We start from the raw sequence: 16,485 nt of genomic DNA, 5'->3' as shown, positions 1-16,485 counted from the left end.
GTCGCGGCGGTGGTCGTCGAGGAGGTTGACGAGCGTTGTGGCTGCCGGCCATAGCTGGAACGAAAGGCCTTGCGATGGGAGCTGTCTGATTGTCAACTCGGTGTCAATCGAGCGGATATAATGCTGCTGCAACTGTGGCTCCCCTGCGCTAGCATGTAGCGTAGAATGTCCCTTGGTATCGCCATTTTCGTCTTGTGTTAGGAGCATGGTGAAGGGGTTTATGTCTTCCACATCTTCGTCTTGTTCGAACATAGTAGTAGCCATTCGGATCCGCCGCCGCCAATGAAAAGGATTGGATTTCGCTTTCCTTGAGCGCTTCTTTAGGGCTTGTTTGTCTGATTTAGCAATATAGGATTTTTATATGAATTGGATCACATGAAAGCTATAGTCATATTACAGAAAATGGGAACGAAGAAAAAAGCAATTCTTCATTTTGATCTACATGGTCAAGTACCATCATAACAATCATTCCTAATACATAATTAAAACAAAGGGGAAAGTTAAAATTATGGGCCAAGTCTCCAGTCCTGTACCGGACTAGAGCTATATTTATATATTTTTTCTTCAAAATATGTATGTGTTCTCTTTAAAATGTGTATATTTTTTTTAAAATATGTATATATTATATATTTTATTATAAAAGAAAATGTATATATTTTAAGTGAAAATATACACATTTTTTAACAGATATATGCTATTGAATTTTTAATAAATTGAATTAAGTTTTTAACAGATATATTTTCTTAAAATAAGATATTTTAAGAAATTGTAAAATACTGATGGCCTAGAGATCGGGATATGGAAATTGTATCATTAGGGGCAGGTCCCAAAACTTGTACGGACCACTTCGGTGGTTATATTAAGGCTTTGTAATGCTGTAAGTAAATTAAAATAGCTCATAAATTACATGTTGATGCATGAAACTGGAAATTTAAGATTATTTTCCTTTCAGTAAAGGGATGTTTGGTTCCGAATGGTATGTTCGGACCGTGTACTCTTTAATTTATAAAATTTTTAAAAATTATATCTTACTGAGTCTTTCGCTCATTTTTCTTCTGTTTCAATGTTTTAAACCCCTTACAGGCGACACTAGAAGCAGTGCCGAGCAGGTAGCAACTACTGGTAACGCTATCTTGTGCGGTTCAAGAGAAGAAGTTGCACTGATTCTCATCCTTGTTGTACATCTCAAGGCATATATAAATTTTATGGATTCTAACATTAAATATTTCTAAACTGTGGTTTATGTCTATATTCATTTCTTTGTTTATTCACGTATTCAACAATATGAATTTTCCTGTGGGGAATCCTTGAATGATGCCAGAGGCTTAATTTTAAACTTGTTTTATCATGAAATTGAGGAAATCCCCATTACTTTTTTGAAATCTAATTTTATCAAAATGTGGGGTTTATTTAGAAATTTCCTAAATGATTTAATTTTTTGATATTGATTTTCATATTTTCAAATGTTTAATTATTCTCTTAATTAGATTTAATTTCTAAACAAGCCTACACGTCACTAACCCTTATTTTGGGAAGTGAAAAATCTATCTATAAAGAAAAGATTGTGTGGAATTTTCTGCTCAATTTTTAAAATTCTAGAACCCATCACAACTTAAAACAGCATGATTTCAAACTCCATTGATACTCAATGTAGGTTAACAATATAAACAACAGTGGCTTGTACAATTAAATAGGAAACTTAAATAACAACTGTACCAATTCGATCACAATATATTCAATAAAGCTGACAAAAAATAAAATAAATAAATAAACATAGAACATGACGCTATCCCAAATGTTTTCTACAACAGAAAGCAACACCGGATTGTACAATTAAATAGGAAACTTAAATAACAACTGTACCAATTCGATCACAATATATTCAATAAAGCTGACAAAAAATAAAATAAATAAATAAACATAGAACATGACGCTATCCCAAATGTTTTCTACAACAGAAAGCAACACCGGAAAAAAAGTAATCCAGGATCCTATGCTTCTCCTCCCTACTAAGCCGTAAACGATTCTAGGGAAGGGTAACATGGAAGCGCCACGAATGATCAATAACGAAAAGTGAAAGAATCAAAGGACAAATCCCATCAAATCCCTTCAAAGAGTGAAGTGATCAGCCAAACATTGCACTGCAAAGTAAAAACGGATCACATGAAAGCTATAGTCATATTACAGAAAATGGGAACAAAGAAAAAAGTAATTGTTCATTTTGATCTACATGGTAAAAGGAAGGAAGCACCAAATATACCAAATGGGAAAGTTAAAATTATATTCCTTTATGTACATGCAGTGGCAGAGCCACATCGCGCCTCAGGGCTCTGTAAATATATTCCCAACAGCCAATTTATACATTTTTTTCTTAGTTTTCGTCCTTCGAAATTCTCTAATTGCAATATTTGTGCATGATTATTTTGTAAAAATCTTTCGATTATGCTCCAAATTTTGACATTTTTACCATACCCTTATTTCAAACTAAAAAATGCCAAAGAACCAAAATATCAACCACGTAATGTCGTGGATTGTAAACTTTAAAAACTGCCTTAGACTTGATAACAATCTTAGTTCATTTGGAAAAGGAAAAGAGAGATAGATGATGATGATGATGACAAGAATGATAATAGAATGCCAAAGAACCAAAATATCAACCACGTAATGTCGTGGATTGTAAACTGTAAAAACTGCATTAGACTTGATAACAATCTTAGTTCATTTGGAAAAGGTAAAGATAGATAGATGATGATGACAAGAATGATAATATTAGTAGTGTTATTTTAGTTCAAACGTTTGATTTAATTCATGCTCCCTCTGAGAACAATTTTTTGGCTATGCCAGAGTGTACATGCTAGAAAACAGACTACTCATGAGAGAGAAACAAATTTTAGCTCAAAATCAGGATCCAAAAACTAAAATCTACGTTCGATTTATCAGGAGGCGTTCACATAGATTTATCTGCCTCAAAAATCATGTCAAATTTTCTGTGAAATAGATGAAAAAAAGGAGCCAAAAGCTTACCTATTGACAACAACATAATAGAGGAAACCATTCCTTTAGTTCTTGCGGTATCTTCCTATTCGATCTCTCAAAAATCTGTTCAGGGGTTTGAGATAGTATAGCAATCAGTTCATACACCATAGATCTCCTGTATTTTTTTTTCCTCACAAAGAATGTAAAACGATACATAAAATTTTATAGGAAACTGAGAAATGATAATCGTACTTATAAAGTTTTGATACGTTGAAAATAAATACGCTTGATTGTTTTCTTTTTTCGACATTGTTTTTTCTTTTCCAAAAGGTTAAAAGCAAACAAAACATAGAAAACACAATGAAGAAGATCTACAGTTGAGTGACGAAATCCGAAAAGACAAGAATATGGTATTGAAAGTCAGCCAAGAGATCATTTATCCACCAAAGTCAACACGAAAGCGCAGAGCAAAAGGGAAAAAAAAAATCCAGAGAGAGAGAGAGAGAGAAAAGAAAAATAAAATGAAGCAAGAAATAGAATACACGGAGCCAAACAGAGAACAATACAAACAGTATCTCTCCAAGGGTATAGATGGCATGTATCAAGAAACTCAACATGGATCAAATTAAAGAGTTAGTTGGGTGTAAAATGCAATGATAATAGAAAAGATAAAGCTAAAAAAGAAGAGAAAAAATCAACTCTGGTTCAAGTTTTATGAATACGTACGGTGGATATAGGGATGTAGAAATACAAGAGATGGCACATGCCGAAATTTGTAGAAATCTTCACCTCCTTCCTTCAACCTCCTTACTAGTTCCACAGGAATATGATCTAGCACAATTTCCTTGAGAGTTGCAATGAATCTTAGTCCCTCTGGAAGTCTCCTTAGAGTGAGATCCATTTCAATAGTCAAATGGCAGAGACTGAGCAAGGCTCCTTCGTCCACCCTCCAGTTTTCAAGAAAAACCCCCCAAAAGTGAAGAGATTCAAGTCGTGGAAAACCTCCTCCCAAGCAAACTATTTCCTCGCTTATGATGGCCCTGTTGAGAAGGCGAAGGATCCTCAACATTGGTAACTTTCCTAGTGTAGGCATGGGGTCATTCTTTAGCCATGTTCCTATAAGCGTCAGCTTTAACAGGTTTGATGAGAATTGGCTGTAGTCTTCTGGAAATTTTGGAATACGACCGCTCACTTTTAGTCTGTAAATTTGAGGACAGCTCAATAGGATTGGTGTAATGTCTATTCCATTGGGCGCTTCAACCTCCACCCTTAGAAACCGAAGACAGTTAAATGTAACACCTCCTTGCCAATCTTCGTCAAACACAACTTTTAACTTCGTAAGACGTGTCAGTCGTGCCAAACCATTGAAACCAGGGTATGAAGTTGAAATGTTGACTAGTGTCTGCAGACTACCAGCACTCTCCAACAAGAGTTGTTTATCACTAACTTTGAAACAAGAGCTGTACAAAGGTGATGGTAAATATAGATGTCTCAACTGTTCCAACCTCCACTTCGACACATTTTTGCTAAGAAAATCAAATCCGCAATCTTGTAGGTCTAGTTCTAAGGTCTGCAAGCTTGTCAAATTTCTTATGGATGATGGAAATGGTTCAGCTGAATTTTTTCCCTGCAATCGTAAGAACCGCAAGTGGATGAGCTTTCCAATTTCTCTGGGTAGCGTAAAAGAATGGCCCAGATTTTCCAACTTCAAAACCCTTAGCAAACGAAAGTAATCAAACCACGGCCCCACTTTTGTCGGATGAGAGTCAAATTCGTAGTGGCATATAAAAGATCTAAGGCTGCCATCTTTACTGATGGCTGGCAATTCATAATGGCTGCGGAAATAGAACATGGCAAGTCTACGAACCTTAGATGATGCCAAAGTATCTGTGGCCATGTGTCCGTTTGAGAAATCGGTGATTCGCAAAAAGTTTTCCTCTCGAACCTTAGACAAACACAAATCTCTCATAAGATCGTGAACCCGACATGTTCTAATTCTTTTGTTTATTGAACTCAGCACTCCTCTTTGAACCATGCACCTTTGTACCAACTCGTGCAAGTAGTCATACCCCATCTCCTCAGATGATATGAAGCCTTCTGCCATCCACATTTGACATAATTCATGTGTCCTTATCTCGGAATCCCCCGGAAAAATTGCCAAGTATAAGAAACATGGCTTCAAGAAATATGGCAACTCATCATAACTTAAACCCAACACCCATGAGACACCTGAGTATTTGGAATCTTGCAGCTCTTTTCCTTTTCCTTCACTGATGTGCTTCTTGACATTCTTACCAAACATCTCCCACTCCACAGCTGTTTCTTTTTTGAATAAAAGTCCCCCGAGTACAATGATAGCTAATGGCAAACCAGCGCAATGTCTGAGCATCTGCCGCCCTAGTTCCTCCTTTATTTTTTCGTCTTCCGGATCTGCAAACACCAAAACAATGCTGGAATGAAATTGCATATTTGCAATGTTTCATGATGCAATACAAGTATTTTCATTTCATTTCATTTTTAATAGATACAACAGAATTGGATGAATGCAATAGTTTATTCAAGTTCAATAATTTTCTCTTTTTTTTTTTTGACGGACAATTAAATAATTGACGTGATAATTTTTTGATGATGCAAAGACCTGAGATCAAGACCTGAGAACATTACTTTCTTAAAAAAATTAAAAAGTACAAAATTGATATTTGAATTAAAGTGGAGATCAATAGAGGTGCATATGGGGAGTTTGGGTTTTTTATTTTTTATTTTATTTTATTTTTCATTTCCAGTGAAACAAATATGGGGTTTCATTTTATGATCAGAGAGGGTATGAGGGACTCTTTTTAACTGAAAACTGAAGGAAATTTCCAGATTTCCAGTCGCTATAAACATGTCTTAGGAGAAAGATGGGAAGGACATCGAACAGAGGAAAGGCGCATCTGATTTTGTTTTCTTTCCTGTACTTTATGTTTTGGGCGAGAGAGAGATTTACTTAGAGAGAGAATGATGAGAGAGAGAGCTTAAGAGAATATTAAAGGCCGTTTAACTTGTTAATTTAAATTTTTAATTTAAATTAAGATGTAATTTTATTTAAAAAAAATTTTATTAAAATTTAAAATTCTAAACTAAAATTGGTTACTTTTTCTTTTTTGCCCTTTTGGTTGAAATAGTTAACTAAACGTCAAAATGAACGGAGAAATAATTCCTTTACTGAATCGATGATGTGTTCGCTGTAGACAGAAAAAGGGACAGCGAAGCAAGACAGAGAATTTGCATTCTAATTGGATAGATGTGGCTTAGATTATCTTAACGTGTTACTAAATAGTTCAAAAGAAATTCGTAGAGAACGTGTTACTAAATGCACATAACCATTGTAAACAATCATATGCCATTTATATGAAAAGTTTGTAAAAGTGTGATTTCACAAATCTAAAATAAAGTGTATGATAAGTGCGTAATTTGGTATAGTTTTTTGATAAATTTTCCCATGATTCTTTGCTTATTTCTTGAGTATTTTGTGGTTATTTGTCTTCTTATGTTTTATAGGTGTTTTAGAAATTAAAACAAGTCTGGAAACTCAAAAGGATTAATTTGAAAAAGTTTCGGACGCTTAGGCCTTGAAAACAGGCACCATGGCGCTTAAAACCACAAAATCAAGCCAAAAATCCAAGGCACCAGGGCCTAGGCACGACAAATCAAGGCCTAGGCGCTACTTCACTATAACTTTTGAATTTTTAGGTTTTTGGACTCCGAATTTCACCTTAATTGACCCAAACATAGAAATCTATAAATATGAGACTTTGGGGGTTAAAAAGGGATCTTTTTCCAAGAAATTCCGGCCTCTTTTTGGAGAGAAAAAGTGAGTTCTAAGATTCGTAGAGTTTTTATTCTTTTCTTTCCTTTGAACTCCATGTTTTTTTCATTTATTTTTCTTCGTGTTATTTTATCATTATGTTATGCTAATTTTCTTTTTGGTTAAGGGTGATGTCGAAACCCTAGACATGGAATTTATGTTTAAATGATTTTATATTGTTTTCAATTTCTCAATAGAAATTGTTTATGTTCTTTCAATTTAATTGCTCATGATTATTTTCTTATTTTTTCTAGGTGCGCAACCAATTAGGATTTAGAAATTATCTATTACTAGATTAGGAATTCTTGATCTGTAATTGTCTTGAGTTTCTAATTATCGGTAGCGAATTATGATCAATAATTGCGGGAGGCTTTTGTGTGATTATACGTGGAACATAACCTAGGTTGAATATTCCAAGCTTGTATGTTTATTGCCTAGATAAACCTATCTTTCTCAACTTAATGCTTCCGTTGAATTGAATCTAGAGAGCTTGTTCTAGGTTATTTGAGGGAAAGTGATTAAATAAAGAGCTTGTTTTATTTAACATTAAATTAAGGAAAGATTGAAATATCAGAGCTTATTGTTATCTACGGTTGGTGGTTTCTATAGGAAATTAGGAATTTTATCGATGAATTTCATCGTAAGTCCATTGTCGAAAGGTGGAAATTAATCCATTAACCATCTTTTTTTATCATTCTTCTTCTGCGAGAATGATTCTTACTCATCACTATATTCAATAACGACAAACTAAAGTAAGGTTAAATTTGAGGTCCTACCAAATTACCATCGGTGTAACAGAAAATTAATAAACGTAAATATTGTGAGTAGAGTAAAATATTACTTGTTTGAGGCGCTCTAACAATATTCTGAAACAACTCCCAGCTTTCATCGTCATTGAGACAGAGAGGCTCATGAATGATGGCGTTTCTGTCTGCATGCGAAGCTAGATCTCTAGTCCGAGTAGTGAGCAATATTTTGCTATTTGTTCCATCTTTTGGAAAAGCAGGGCTTAGACGATCCCACATTTCGGTCGTCCAGATATCGTCAAGAATTACCAGACACTTCCTTTCTTTTTGGATGCTATAGAGCTTTCTGCATATTTCTTCCTCCTCCATTTCTCTGATTCCGGTTTTCTCGTCCCCGCAAAGCTTGAGTAAAATTTCTTTCCACACACTGCTTACATGACACTGTTGCGATATTGATGCCCAAGCAAGACTTCCAAAATGAGCACGTATTTCGCTACGTCGATAGACCTTTCTTGCGATTGTGGTCTTGCCTAGACCGCCCATCCCGCAAATCGATACAACGCGATGGGAATTGTCATCTGATGTCAGATGTCCCACCAGTTCTTTAATATTGTTATCAAATCCAACAATGTCATGTTCAACAATGTGGGAATAAGCTCGCCTCTAAGTCCTTCATTCAGTAAGCAAACACACCTCTTGAGAACATTCATGATACCTGATTTTGTCCCCGGACGATTGACTACTTCTGAGGAAAATGTCGCGATGACATCCTCCAAATCATAAGCACCTTCTGTTGTTTCTGAGACGAAATTGCGCAAACTCTCGGTTGCCACTCCACGACTCATCTGTGCATCTGCATCTCGTAAGAAACAGCATCTGTTGTAGCTCCCGTTTTGCAGTGTCAACTTGGTCACTGACTCCATACAATAGCATTGCTTCGCTTACGATGGAGTCCATGATCAACTCTCCCACTTTCTCGAGCACAAAGGAAACAACAGCCTCAGCCATATCTCCAAAGAAAGAAGATTTTTTCCCCCCTATCTCTCTCTCTCTCTCTCTCTTGGTGATTGAGTTCTTTGGCTACTAACTGTGGAAAACAAATTAGAAAACTAGAACCGTTAAATGTATACTATAGAAGTCATATAGATGTAAATATATGAAGAATATGACTTGTGTGTAAACAAGTGTTAAAAGGTAATTTCTTCAAGAACTGACTGCAACAAGAAAGGTATGGTCTGAAGAGGGAGGAAGAGTTAGGGAATTCTATGCTTTCTTGATTTGTCTATTAATGCCATTCTTTGCTTTACTTGTAATGCACAACTTAGCATCCGGCTACACAATCTCTCACTTAAAAAAAGCAAAGGCAACAAAATATTTTTGTATTTTTTTCAGCTTAAAAGAATTATTATCATTCATTTCTTTGGCTCTTTGTCAACATATGCGCGATTGAGGGTAAAAGAATTTGGAGGACATCAAGGCAAGGAAAACCATTTAGCGCCTGAGATATGTTGGCTGTTTGGAAGCGTTTTCAAAAACGTTTTTCACGTTTTCCAATGACCAAAAAATGAAAACGCTTTCATGAATATATAATGGCAATTTCCAACAATTTTGGCTCCAAAAATTCGTCCCACTCACACCTCTCATCATGTCATCCTTTTTCTTTCTTTCTTTCTTTTTTTTTTTTTTCCTATATCCAATTTATCCACCTTTGATCCAATTCATTAATCCTAGTCCTCATTCATTTGAGATAATTTCCTTAGCACTAAAAAAAAAAAAAAAAAAAAAAAAAAAAAAAAAAAAAAAAAACTAGAATACCATATAAGGTGGTAAAAAATATTATTTATGACACTCTACTAAAAAATAAACAATTATGGTTTAATTAATAAAGATAAAATAAAAGACAATAATAACACTCAATTCTTTAGAATGAACATAAATAATTGACTTGCACCAAATCATGAAAAACTATGTATTTTTCTCTTTTATTTTTGTCTTTCTTAGGATAATTTAAATCCTGGTGACATGAAAACTATCTTAAGGACGCATTCAAAATTTACTCAAAATTACACTTGAAATAAACACATAAGGATTTTTTTTTAATAAATGTGATCACTAATTTCAACCGTTCATAATACTAAAGTCACGAAGTTTTTATGACATACAAAAATGTTGTCAGGAGAGTTGTAAATCTCGATTAAATTAAAGATTTAGTATTTGAAATTTTCAGGTTATTACACATGAAGTGTGGTCTCTCACGAGGCAATTGCAGAGCTACTGATCTTAATTAATTTTTACATTTGCAACGATATGCTCTTCAATGGCTAGTGCTGTAACTTCGGGTTGGGCAAAGTGGGCCAACTCAAAGCCCAATCATTTCGGTCCTAACCAAACTCACGTGCCAAGTGGGCCCGAAGTCCCTTTTTATTCTTAATTTTAAATTGAAAAATAATATAAAATAGGTTAATATGAAAAGTTTAAAAAAATATATAGGTCAATTTTTAGTTATAGGAATTAATAGGTCATAATTTGTCAAGTTATGGTTCATAACCAGATAAGTCATAGATAAGTCATGGACAAACTTCTCAAGTTATGGTTTATAACCAGACAATTTATGGACAATAACTTGTCAAGTTATGGTTCATAACCAGACAAGTTATGGACAAAAACAGTAATTTGACCTATTTATTAACTTATGTAAACTATTGACCTATTAATTTTAATTCATCTCAAATTTTAGCTTATTTTCCTCTTTCTCCGTTTTAAATTTTACCTTCAAAACGGCCTATGTAGTTGGTTTGTGGGGCTTTAAAGACTAGGTTGGATCAACCTTCGACTCTTAAGGGCCAATCGATCTGCAGCACCACAGACTCGTTGCCAAAGAGGCCGCTTCAAATTCACGCCTAGCCGCCTCGATCTGCAGATTCAGAGTTGAAGACCTCAAATCTCCGTGTAAAACCTCATCACCATTAGGCTTCCAATTTTGCAAACTTTTATGATTTTTTTGTAATGTTATGTAATATTTGAATTGTTTTTTTGTCTTTTTTTTTTTTTTTTAATTTCGCCGGTGACGTCGGCATCATCGGATACCAGCTGATCACACAGCAGGATGCTGGTATCATGGTAAGTAACCAACTGGTATCACTGTGGATACTGTTGATTACAGGCCGGTAATCCGTCGGCAGCGTCGACAACAATGGATACGAGCCAGTATCACAGCAGGATGCTGGTATCATGGTCAGTAACCAACCAGTATCACGATGGATACCGCCGATTATCGGTCAGTATCATGGGCAGTTACCGAATACTATTAATGCTTTTAGTATTTTTCAAATTTTTTTGTCGGCCATAAGTCAATCGAGGCCTTAAAGTCGGGGCAGTTGTCTTTCAAGCCCAAACCAACCATAAGTGTCTGGGCCGGGCCAGCCCAGACACCAAACTAAAAATACAGATTGTGGGTCAACCCGCTCGGCCGGCACGATAAGATGCCCACTCGGACGTCAAAGATGGGCCAGTTTGTAATAAAATTGGATGATTTGCACATATAACCAATTTTGAATATCAAAGTTTAAATGTAGCAAAAATTTTAAAATATTATAAAAATAACAAAATTTTATATCATCAAAATAATAGTTATATCATTATATAGTATAAAATCTGATATTATTATGTCATTTTTGTTTTATTTATAATATTTTGTTAAATTTCAAAGCAGGTATGAAATTTTGCGTGTAATTGTCAGTAATAATTAAGATGGCCACTTAGACGTCAAAGATGGGCCAGCCCAGACACCAAAGCCCGTCTGGCCGGCATAATAAGATGCCCACTCAGACGTCAAAGAAAATAACGAAAAAAAAAAAAAAAAAAAGAGTAAAAAAACATGGTCACTCGAAAATGAGTAACCAACTACAGAGCTTCTTCAAAACCGTCTCCGTAAACTTAAGCTCTGAACGGATTCAGCTCTGCTTTCCGACCACCCAATTCTGTTCATCTTCAAGGTCCTTTTCTTTCCTAACTCTTAATAATGTCTTTGGTTATTCTGTTTTTTTGGTCTGTGGTTAATAATTTGCATTTTGCAGGCTTTGGTTCAGTAGTGGTAGATTCGAAGATCGCTTTAAAATGTTAGGAAATGGTCTTTCTGATGGCTGTGAGGTGGTGGTGGCTGATCCTCAGCTTTTGGACGATAAAATCTCTGCTATTCGAACGGCTGGTCCAACAAAACTCCAAGTAATTGCTTCTTCTTTGGTTTCTGTTTTCATTTTTCATTTTTTTTTTTATATTTATCATCTTATTTTTGAAGCACTGGATTGGAGAGTATAAAAAATGGTACCTCTATCACATTTATAGTTGATTTTGTATGTACAAAATGTGGTCCTTTTTTTTAACACACACACACATATACTTCAGTTTGTGTAAGCTTTAAGGTTTTAGGAGGGCCAAACCTTAGTTTTTGTGTGGTTTAGACAATGGATAATCGTGTGGCGAATGTTAATGGGAAGCTCAACATCTGAATATATTATTTATGAGCCTGAAATATATATATATATATCTATATATATATATACATCCATATATAATATATATATATACATCCATACAATACATATTAATTTTAATTATTAGTTAACTATTTCTCACATAAGCTTAAGCTGTTAGGAGATGAGACGACATTAGTTTTTATATTTTAACAGTTTGCTTTTTCAAAGTAGGACTGCAGTCTAGCAAGTCTATCTATTGTGTTTGTCATTGGTAGTAATAAAGTAATGCTCCGAAGTCTTTGTTACTCTTGTTAGTTTGATTGTTTGGTTCATTCATCTTTCTTGTTGTAAACCCATTTGTTCATTTATTATGTCTTATGCGTGGCAGGTAATTGCAGATTTTGATGCTACACTAACTAGGTATTGGGTCAATGGTCGTCGGGGGACAAGTAAGTTTCCCAAGTACTTGTATGGTCTTGGAAGTTCTGTGTAGGATTTTGGTTCAAGTTTCTTAATAACTTAACAGCCATAGGTAGTCATGGCCTTTTGCGACAGGGGAATCCGGAATATGATAAGAAAAGGAGGGATTTATATTATCATTATCATCCGTTAGAATTTTCGCCAACAATTCCAATCGACGAGAAAACAAAGCTGATGGAAGAGTGGTATGCATTTGTATATTTCAACTGGTGAACACATTGCAACATAAATTAAAACCGCTAAACTATCTCCACACAGCTACAATGTAATCAAGTATTAAAAAAAATAGTTGATCTAAAATGCTCGTTCATGTTCCTTTGATGCTGGAACATCTTACTTACGTGTATCGTGAATCAAAACATAGAGATTTACCAATGGCGTTGAATGTTGATGCAGGTGGGGAAAAACACACGCTCTTCTGATTGAAGGAGGACTTACATGTGATGCAATAAAGCAATCTGTTGCTGATTCTATAATTGCTTTCAGAGAAGGTGTTGCTGAACTATTTGAGCTTCTGGAGGTAAAACTCATTTTACTTGAACCCTGTTTCCTATATGGATAAATATGCCTCAGAATTGGAGCACCTTGATTTGACTGTTTGATTCTTTGATCTGAGATTGTATCCTGAAGAAGGATATGTTTGCTACGCGGTGCATGATGTCATTACTCTAAACTCTAGGTTGTTTTAAACCTTTTTTTTTTTGTGTGTTGATTACTACAAAATGATCCCTGCTTTTTGCAGGAAAAGGACATTCCAATACTTATATTTTCTGCAGGACTTGCAGACATAATAGAGGAGGTCAGTGTTCTACATTCAATTTTTTCGAAGCCATATTATTTTGCGCTCATGTTTTTACTTCTGGATTGTGTTTGCAACTTTCTTTGATGTCCCTTCTTTCGCGGTATCAGGTCCTGAGACAAAAGTTTCACAAATCTTTTAAGAACGTGAAGATTGTCTCAAACCGAATGGTATTTAATGAAAGTGGTCATCTTGTAGCTTTTAAAGGTATCTCATCCTTTTAGATCGTGAACATGAGTTTTTTATTTTTTTTTTATTTTTTTTTTGTTTGCTCGAAATTGAGAATAGAGCAGTTAACGCTAGTATTCTGCTTCCATAGCAGTCCACACAAAATTTGTTCTTCCTAAACTATTGGCTAACATACAGTTTTCACTTTTCTCTTCTTTTTTATTTAATCTTGACAATCATTGCCTTGAAATTTCATTTTAGCAATTTTGATATCGGTAACCTCTCTTTGTTTCAATAATTGGATGCAAACTTAGTTTATATTCTATTAAAGATGAAGTGAGCACTTATTTTGCTTTTACTATTTTTGTATGCAGGGAAGACAATTCATAGTCTAAATAAAAATGAGCATGCTCTTGAGATGGCAGCTCCTCTTCACGATCAATTGGGCGATGTAGATGGGCCAACTTATGACAATTCCTCGGTCAAGACGAGAACCAACGTGCTGCTTCTGGGCGATCATCTCGGGGACCTTGGAATGTCTGATGGTCTGAACTATGAGACTCGAATCTCTGTGGGGTTTCTGTGAGTACATTTGGTCGACCCACATAGTTTATTTGTCAAATAAAAGAGCTATTTGACAAGGCCCTTAGAATTGCTTCTTTTAGAGCCGTATACTCTATTTGTGTTGTGTACCTGTTGGGGAGTATATGTTTGTTTACATACTGGAACAAGCAATGAACTAGTTTTTTTCGTTAAAAGAAGAAAATAAGAAGAATCTATTGCAACACTAATGTTCCCAGCGTCTGTTGCGATTATTCCTGTCGTTGGCACTGAAAAAGATTGTGGATTAGAGCTTTTGTTTTCCTCTACTTTCCTCTTTGATGAAATGACATGCCCAGTCTGCTTTCTCTTGTTGTCTGTTGATTCTAGAGAGAGAAATTATAGCTATTTTTCATTTGTACATAGGTTTCCGTGCTTAGAGAAACTTATTGGTGAATTCTGTTACTTGCTGTTTCAGGAACGATAACATTGAAAACTCTCTTGACAACTACCGCAATGCCTTCGATATTGTTTACCTGGTGAGTTAAACTTACTTGGCAAGATTATGCTTTCTTTTCATCAACTGTATCAGTTGTCCAAAACCAGCAACTTCCAATGTTTATGCAGTACTATTCTTCTTCTCATGTGACGCCGTGATGTTACTCGAACTCAAAGAAAGAAAAAATTTTGAGTTCTGTAATTAAAAAAAAAAATTTATATATGAACTTGTATTTGACGGTGATCTGCCAGGGATGCTTTATTTTATCTGCTTGATCTTTTTGGCATCTCGTTCCTGGAGAATATATAGTTAGGGTTAACAGGCTTCTTAGAAAATATTAATCTTATTAAATTCAAGATTTCAACATTTGGATAATTTTGTATGTTGGAAGCTTCTTAGTTCAGGCTTTTTAGAGCTTAACTTGGAAGTTTTTTCTTCTGCCGTTGATTGCATGCAGAATGATGCGCCGATGTCGGGGGTCGTCAAGCTTGTTTCACAGCTGTGGTCGAGTGATGGTGTCTGAGCCTCTGAAGCCCAAACCTTTCGTCCTACGCTGAATAGCTTGTCTTTAAGCCCTCTCTCTCTCTCTCTCTCTCTCTCTCTCTCTCACCCTTTTTATCAGCCAACATAATTGATTACCATAGCCAATATGATATTCTGTTAGTAGCCACCTATTTGGATGGGATTCTGGGAACTTTGCACTTTCTATATGCAATAAGAATCTCTATATTAATCTTTGATTGATTATTGTATAGTATGGAATTATATTTCATATTCATCTTCAACGGCACTTACCATAAAGATATCTATTGGATCCTCTTCACACAAGTTGGTAGGTAATGAGGTTCTAAAAAAAGTTAGCAGTCCTATTTTCTATTACATTTTCATCCCTATTAGAGATGGAAAAAGACCAAATGGAAAAAATTCCAAAAACAAACCCAATTTACCAAAACTTGGAAAATGAAAAAGTGGCTTACACTTCTTGAACTTACAAGTAGAAGTGAAAGCGCCCCTATACACTGCTCAAATAAGCTTTTCTCAGTTTTGACCCATTTGCCTCTACAAAGACAACAGAAGAAAACGAGAGAAGCAAATTAATTAGGATAACGACAGTTAATAGAAATGACAAGACGGTTCACCCTATGCAACTGCCACTGCCACTGCCACTGCCACCGCCACCGCCATTTCCATTGCCATTGCTGGTGCTTCAGCAGTGACTTCATTCGCTGAACATTCGGCTGCAGGCTGCAGTAACTTAGTGTGATGAAATTCAATCTGTAACCGGTGATGAATCGGGGTTGACGTCATCAAGCCCTTCTTGAAATCAGCCTGCAATTCTCTTATAGGAATTGCAGCCAAGAAGCTCTTAATGTACTCTTTGCATGACTCTTTGCCTTTGCATACAATTTCCTCTTCTTTTTCATCGTTTGCCTTCTCAATCTTGCCTTCTATAGGAACCCCTTCAGCTTTAGTTTCCTTATCATCTTTTGCCCGTCCCTTATGAGTGTTTTCCTTATCATTTTTTGCCTGTCCGTTATGAGTGGTAGGTTTCTCATCCGATGTTTGTTTAGTCTCTTTCGGCAATCTACAGATTGTTGCGTCTTTGTCAAACTTTAGAACATAAGCCTGATTACACCCCTCAAAAAGCCTCTCACCCAAAGTGTCGATTATGTAGTAAGCATCGCGTTCTACTTTTAGGACAAAGAAATGGTCGTTCCAGCTAACAATATATACGGTGGAAGATTCATCATTGCATGGTAAGTCCGATGCAGAACGGCTAATCTCATCCCATATGCTATCGAATGACATGGCGCCATGAAGGAAGTCAAATTCCCCTTCTTGGAGTCCTTCAGGATGGAAGAAACCAATGAAGGATTTCTCATGACCCACGGTGAGCGGACGAATTTTAGCTTGCAGGATAGTCTCGAGATCAAAGTGTTTATCGGGGAACCGCT

General features: G+C 35.6%; 4 protein-coding genes across 6 annotated transcripts in view; 1 reads left to right on the top strand and 3 right to left on the bottom strand.

Moving 5' to 3' along the window:
* LOC112090431 (protein N-lysine methyltransferase METTL21A-like) overlaps positions 1-470 on the bottom strand; it is a 1,403-nt gene extending 933 nt beyond the window's left edge. Inside the window, exon 1 of the mRNA XM_024161724.1 lies at positions 1-470. This exon is cut by the window's left edge and continues 933 nt beyond it. Within this exon, the coding sequence (XP_024017492.1) occupies positions 1-264 (264 nt within the window). The 5' untranslated portion in view covers positions 265-470.
* Positions 471-3,688: 3,218 nt separating this feature from the next.
* LOC21395788 (putative disease resistance protein At1g50180) lies at positions 3,689-8,577 on the bottom strand. Its single transcript, XM_010092178.2, is given in 4 exon segments — positions 3,689-5,406; positions 7,665-8,232; positions 8,313-8,442; positions 8,444-8,577. Coding segments are annotated over 4 exon segments (2,550 nt in total).
* A 2,057-nt stretch (positions 8,578-10,634) lies between these two features.
* Positions 10,635-15,221, top strand: LOC21395787 (7-methylguanosine phosphate-specific 5'-nucleotidase). 3 transcript variants are annotated; one of them, XM_024161702.1, is made up of 11 exons: positions 10,635-10,803; positions 11,282-11,564; positions 11,646-11,793; positions 12,433-12,493; positions 12,571-12,709; positions 12,921-13,044; positions 13,267-13,323; positions 13,434-13,530; positions 13,866-14,073; positions 14,510-14,570; positions 14,988-15,221. In XM_024161702.1, exons 2-11 carry the CDS (start codon positions 11,341-11,343, stop codon positions 15,051-15,053), a joined length of 1,185 nt encoding a protein of 394 aa, XP_024017470.1. In that variant the 5' UTR covers positions 10,635-10,803; positions 11,282-11,340; the 3' UTR covers positions 15,054-15,221. The 3 variants fall into 3 exon arrangements, with proteins under 3 accessions (XP_024017470.1, XP_024017471.1, XP_010090479.2); XM_024161703.1 differs by having other exon boundaries at positions 10,635-10,846; positions 12,577-12,709; XM_010092177.2 differs by having other exon boundaries at positions 10,635-10,846.
* Positions 15,222-15,371: 150 nt separating this feature from the next.
* Positions 15,372-16,485, bottom strand: part of LOC112090427 — a 5,210-nt gene continuing 4,096 nt past the window's right edge. Inside the window, exon 5 of the mRNA XM_024161701.1 lies at positions 15,372-16,485. Within this exon, the coding sequence (XP_024017469.1) occupies positions 15,671-16,485 (815 nt within the window). The 3' untranslated portion in view covers positions 15,372-15,670.

The sequence above is a fragment of the Morus notabilis genome, unplaced genomic scaffold, assembly GCF_000414095.1.
Source record: "Morus notabilis unplaced genomic scaffold, ASM41409v2 Scaffold818, whole genome shotgun sequence".
NCBI lineage: Eukaryota > Viridiplantae > Streptophyta > Magnoliopsida > Rosales > Moraceae > Morus > Morus notabilis.
Note: the sequence above shows the minus strand (reverse complement) of the source record. Positions and strands in the feature narration are given on the sequence as shown.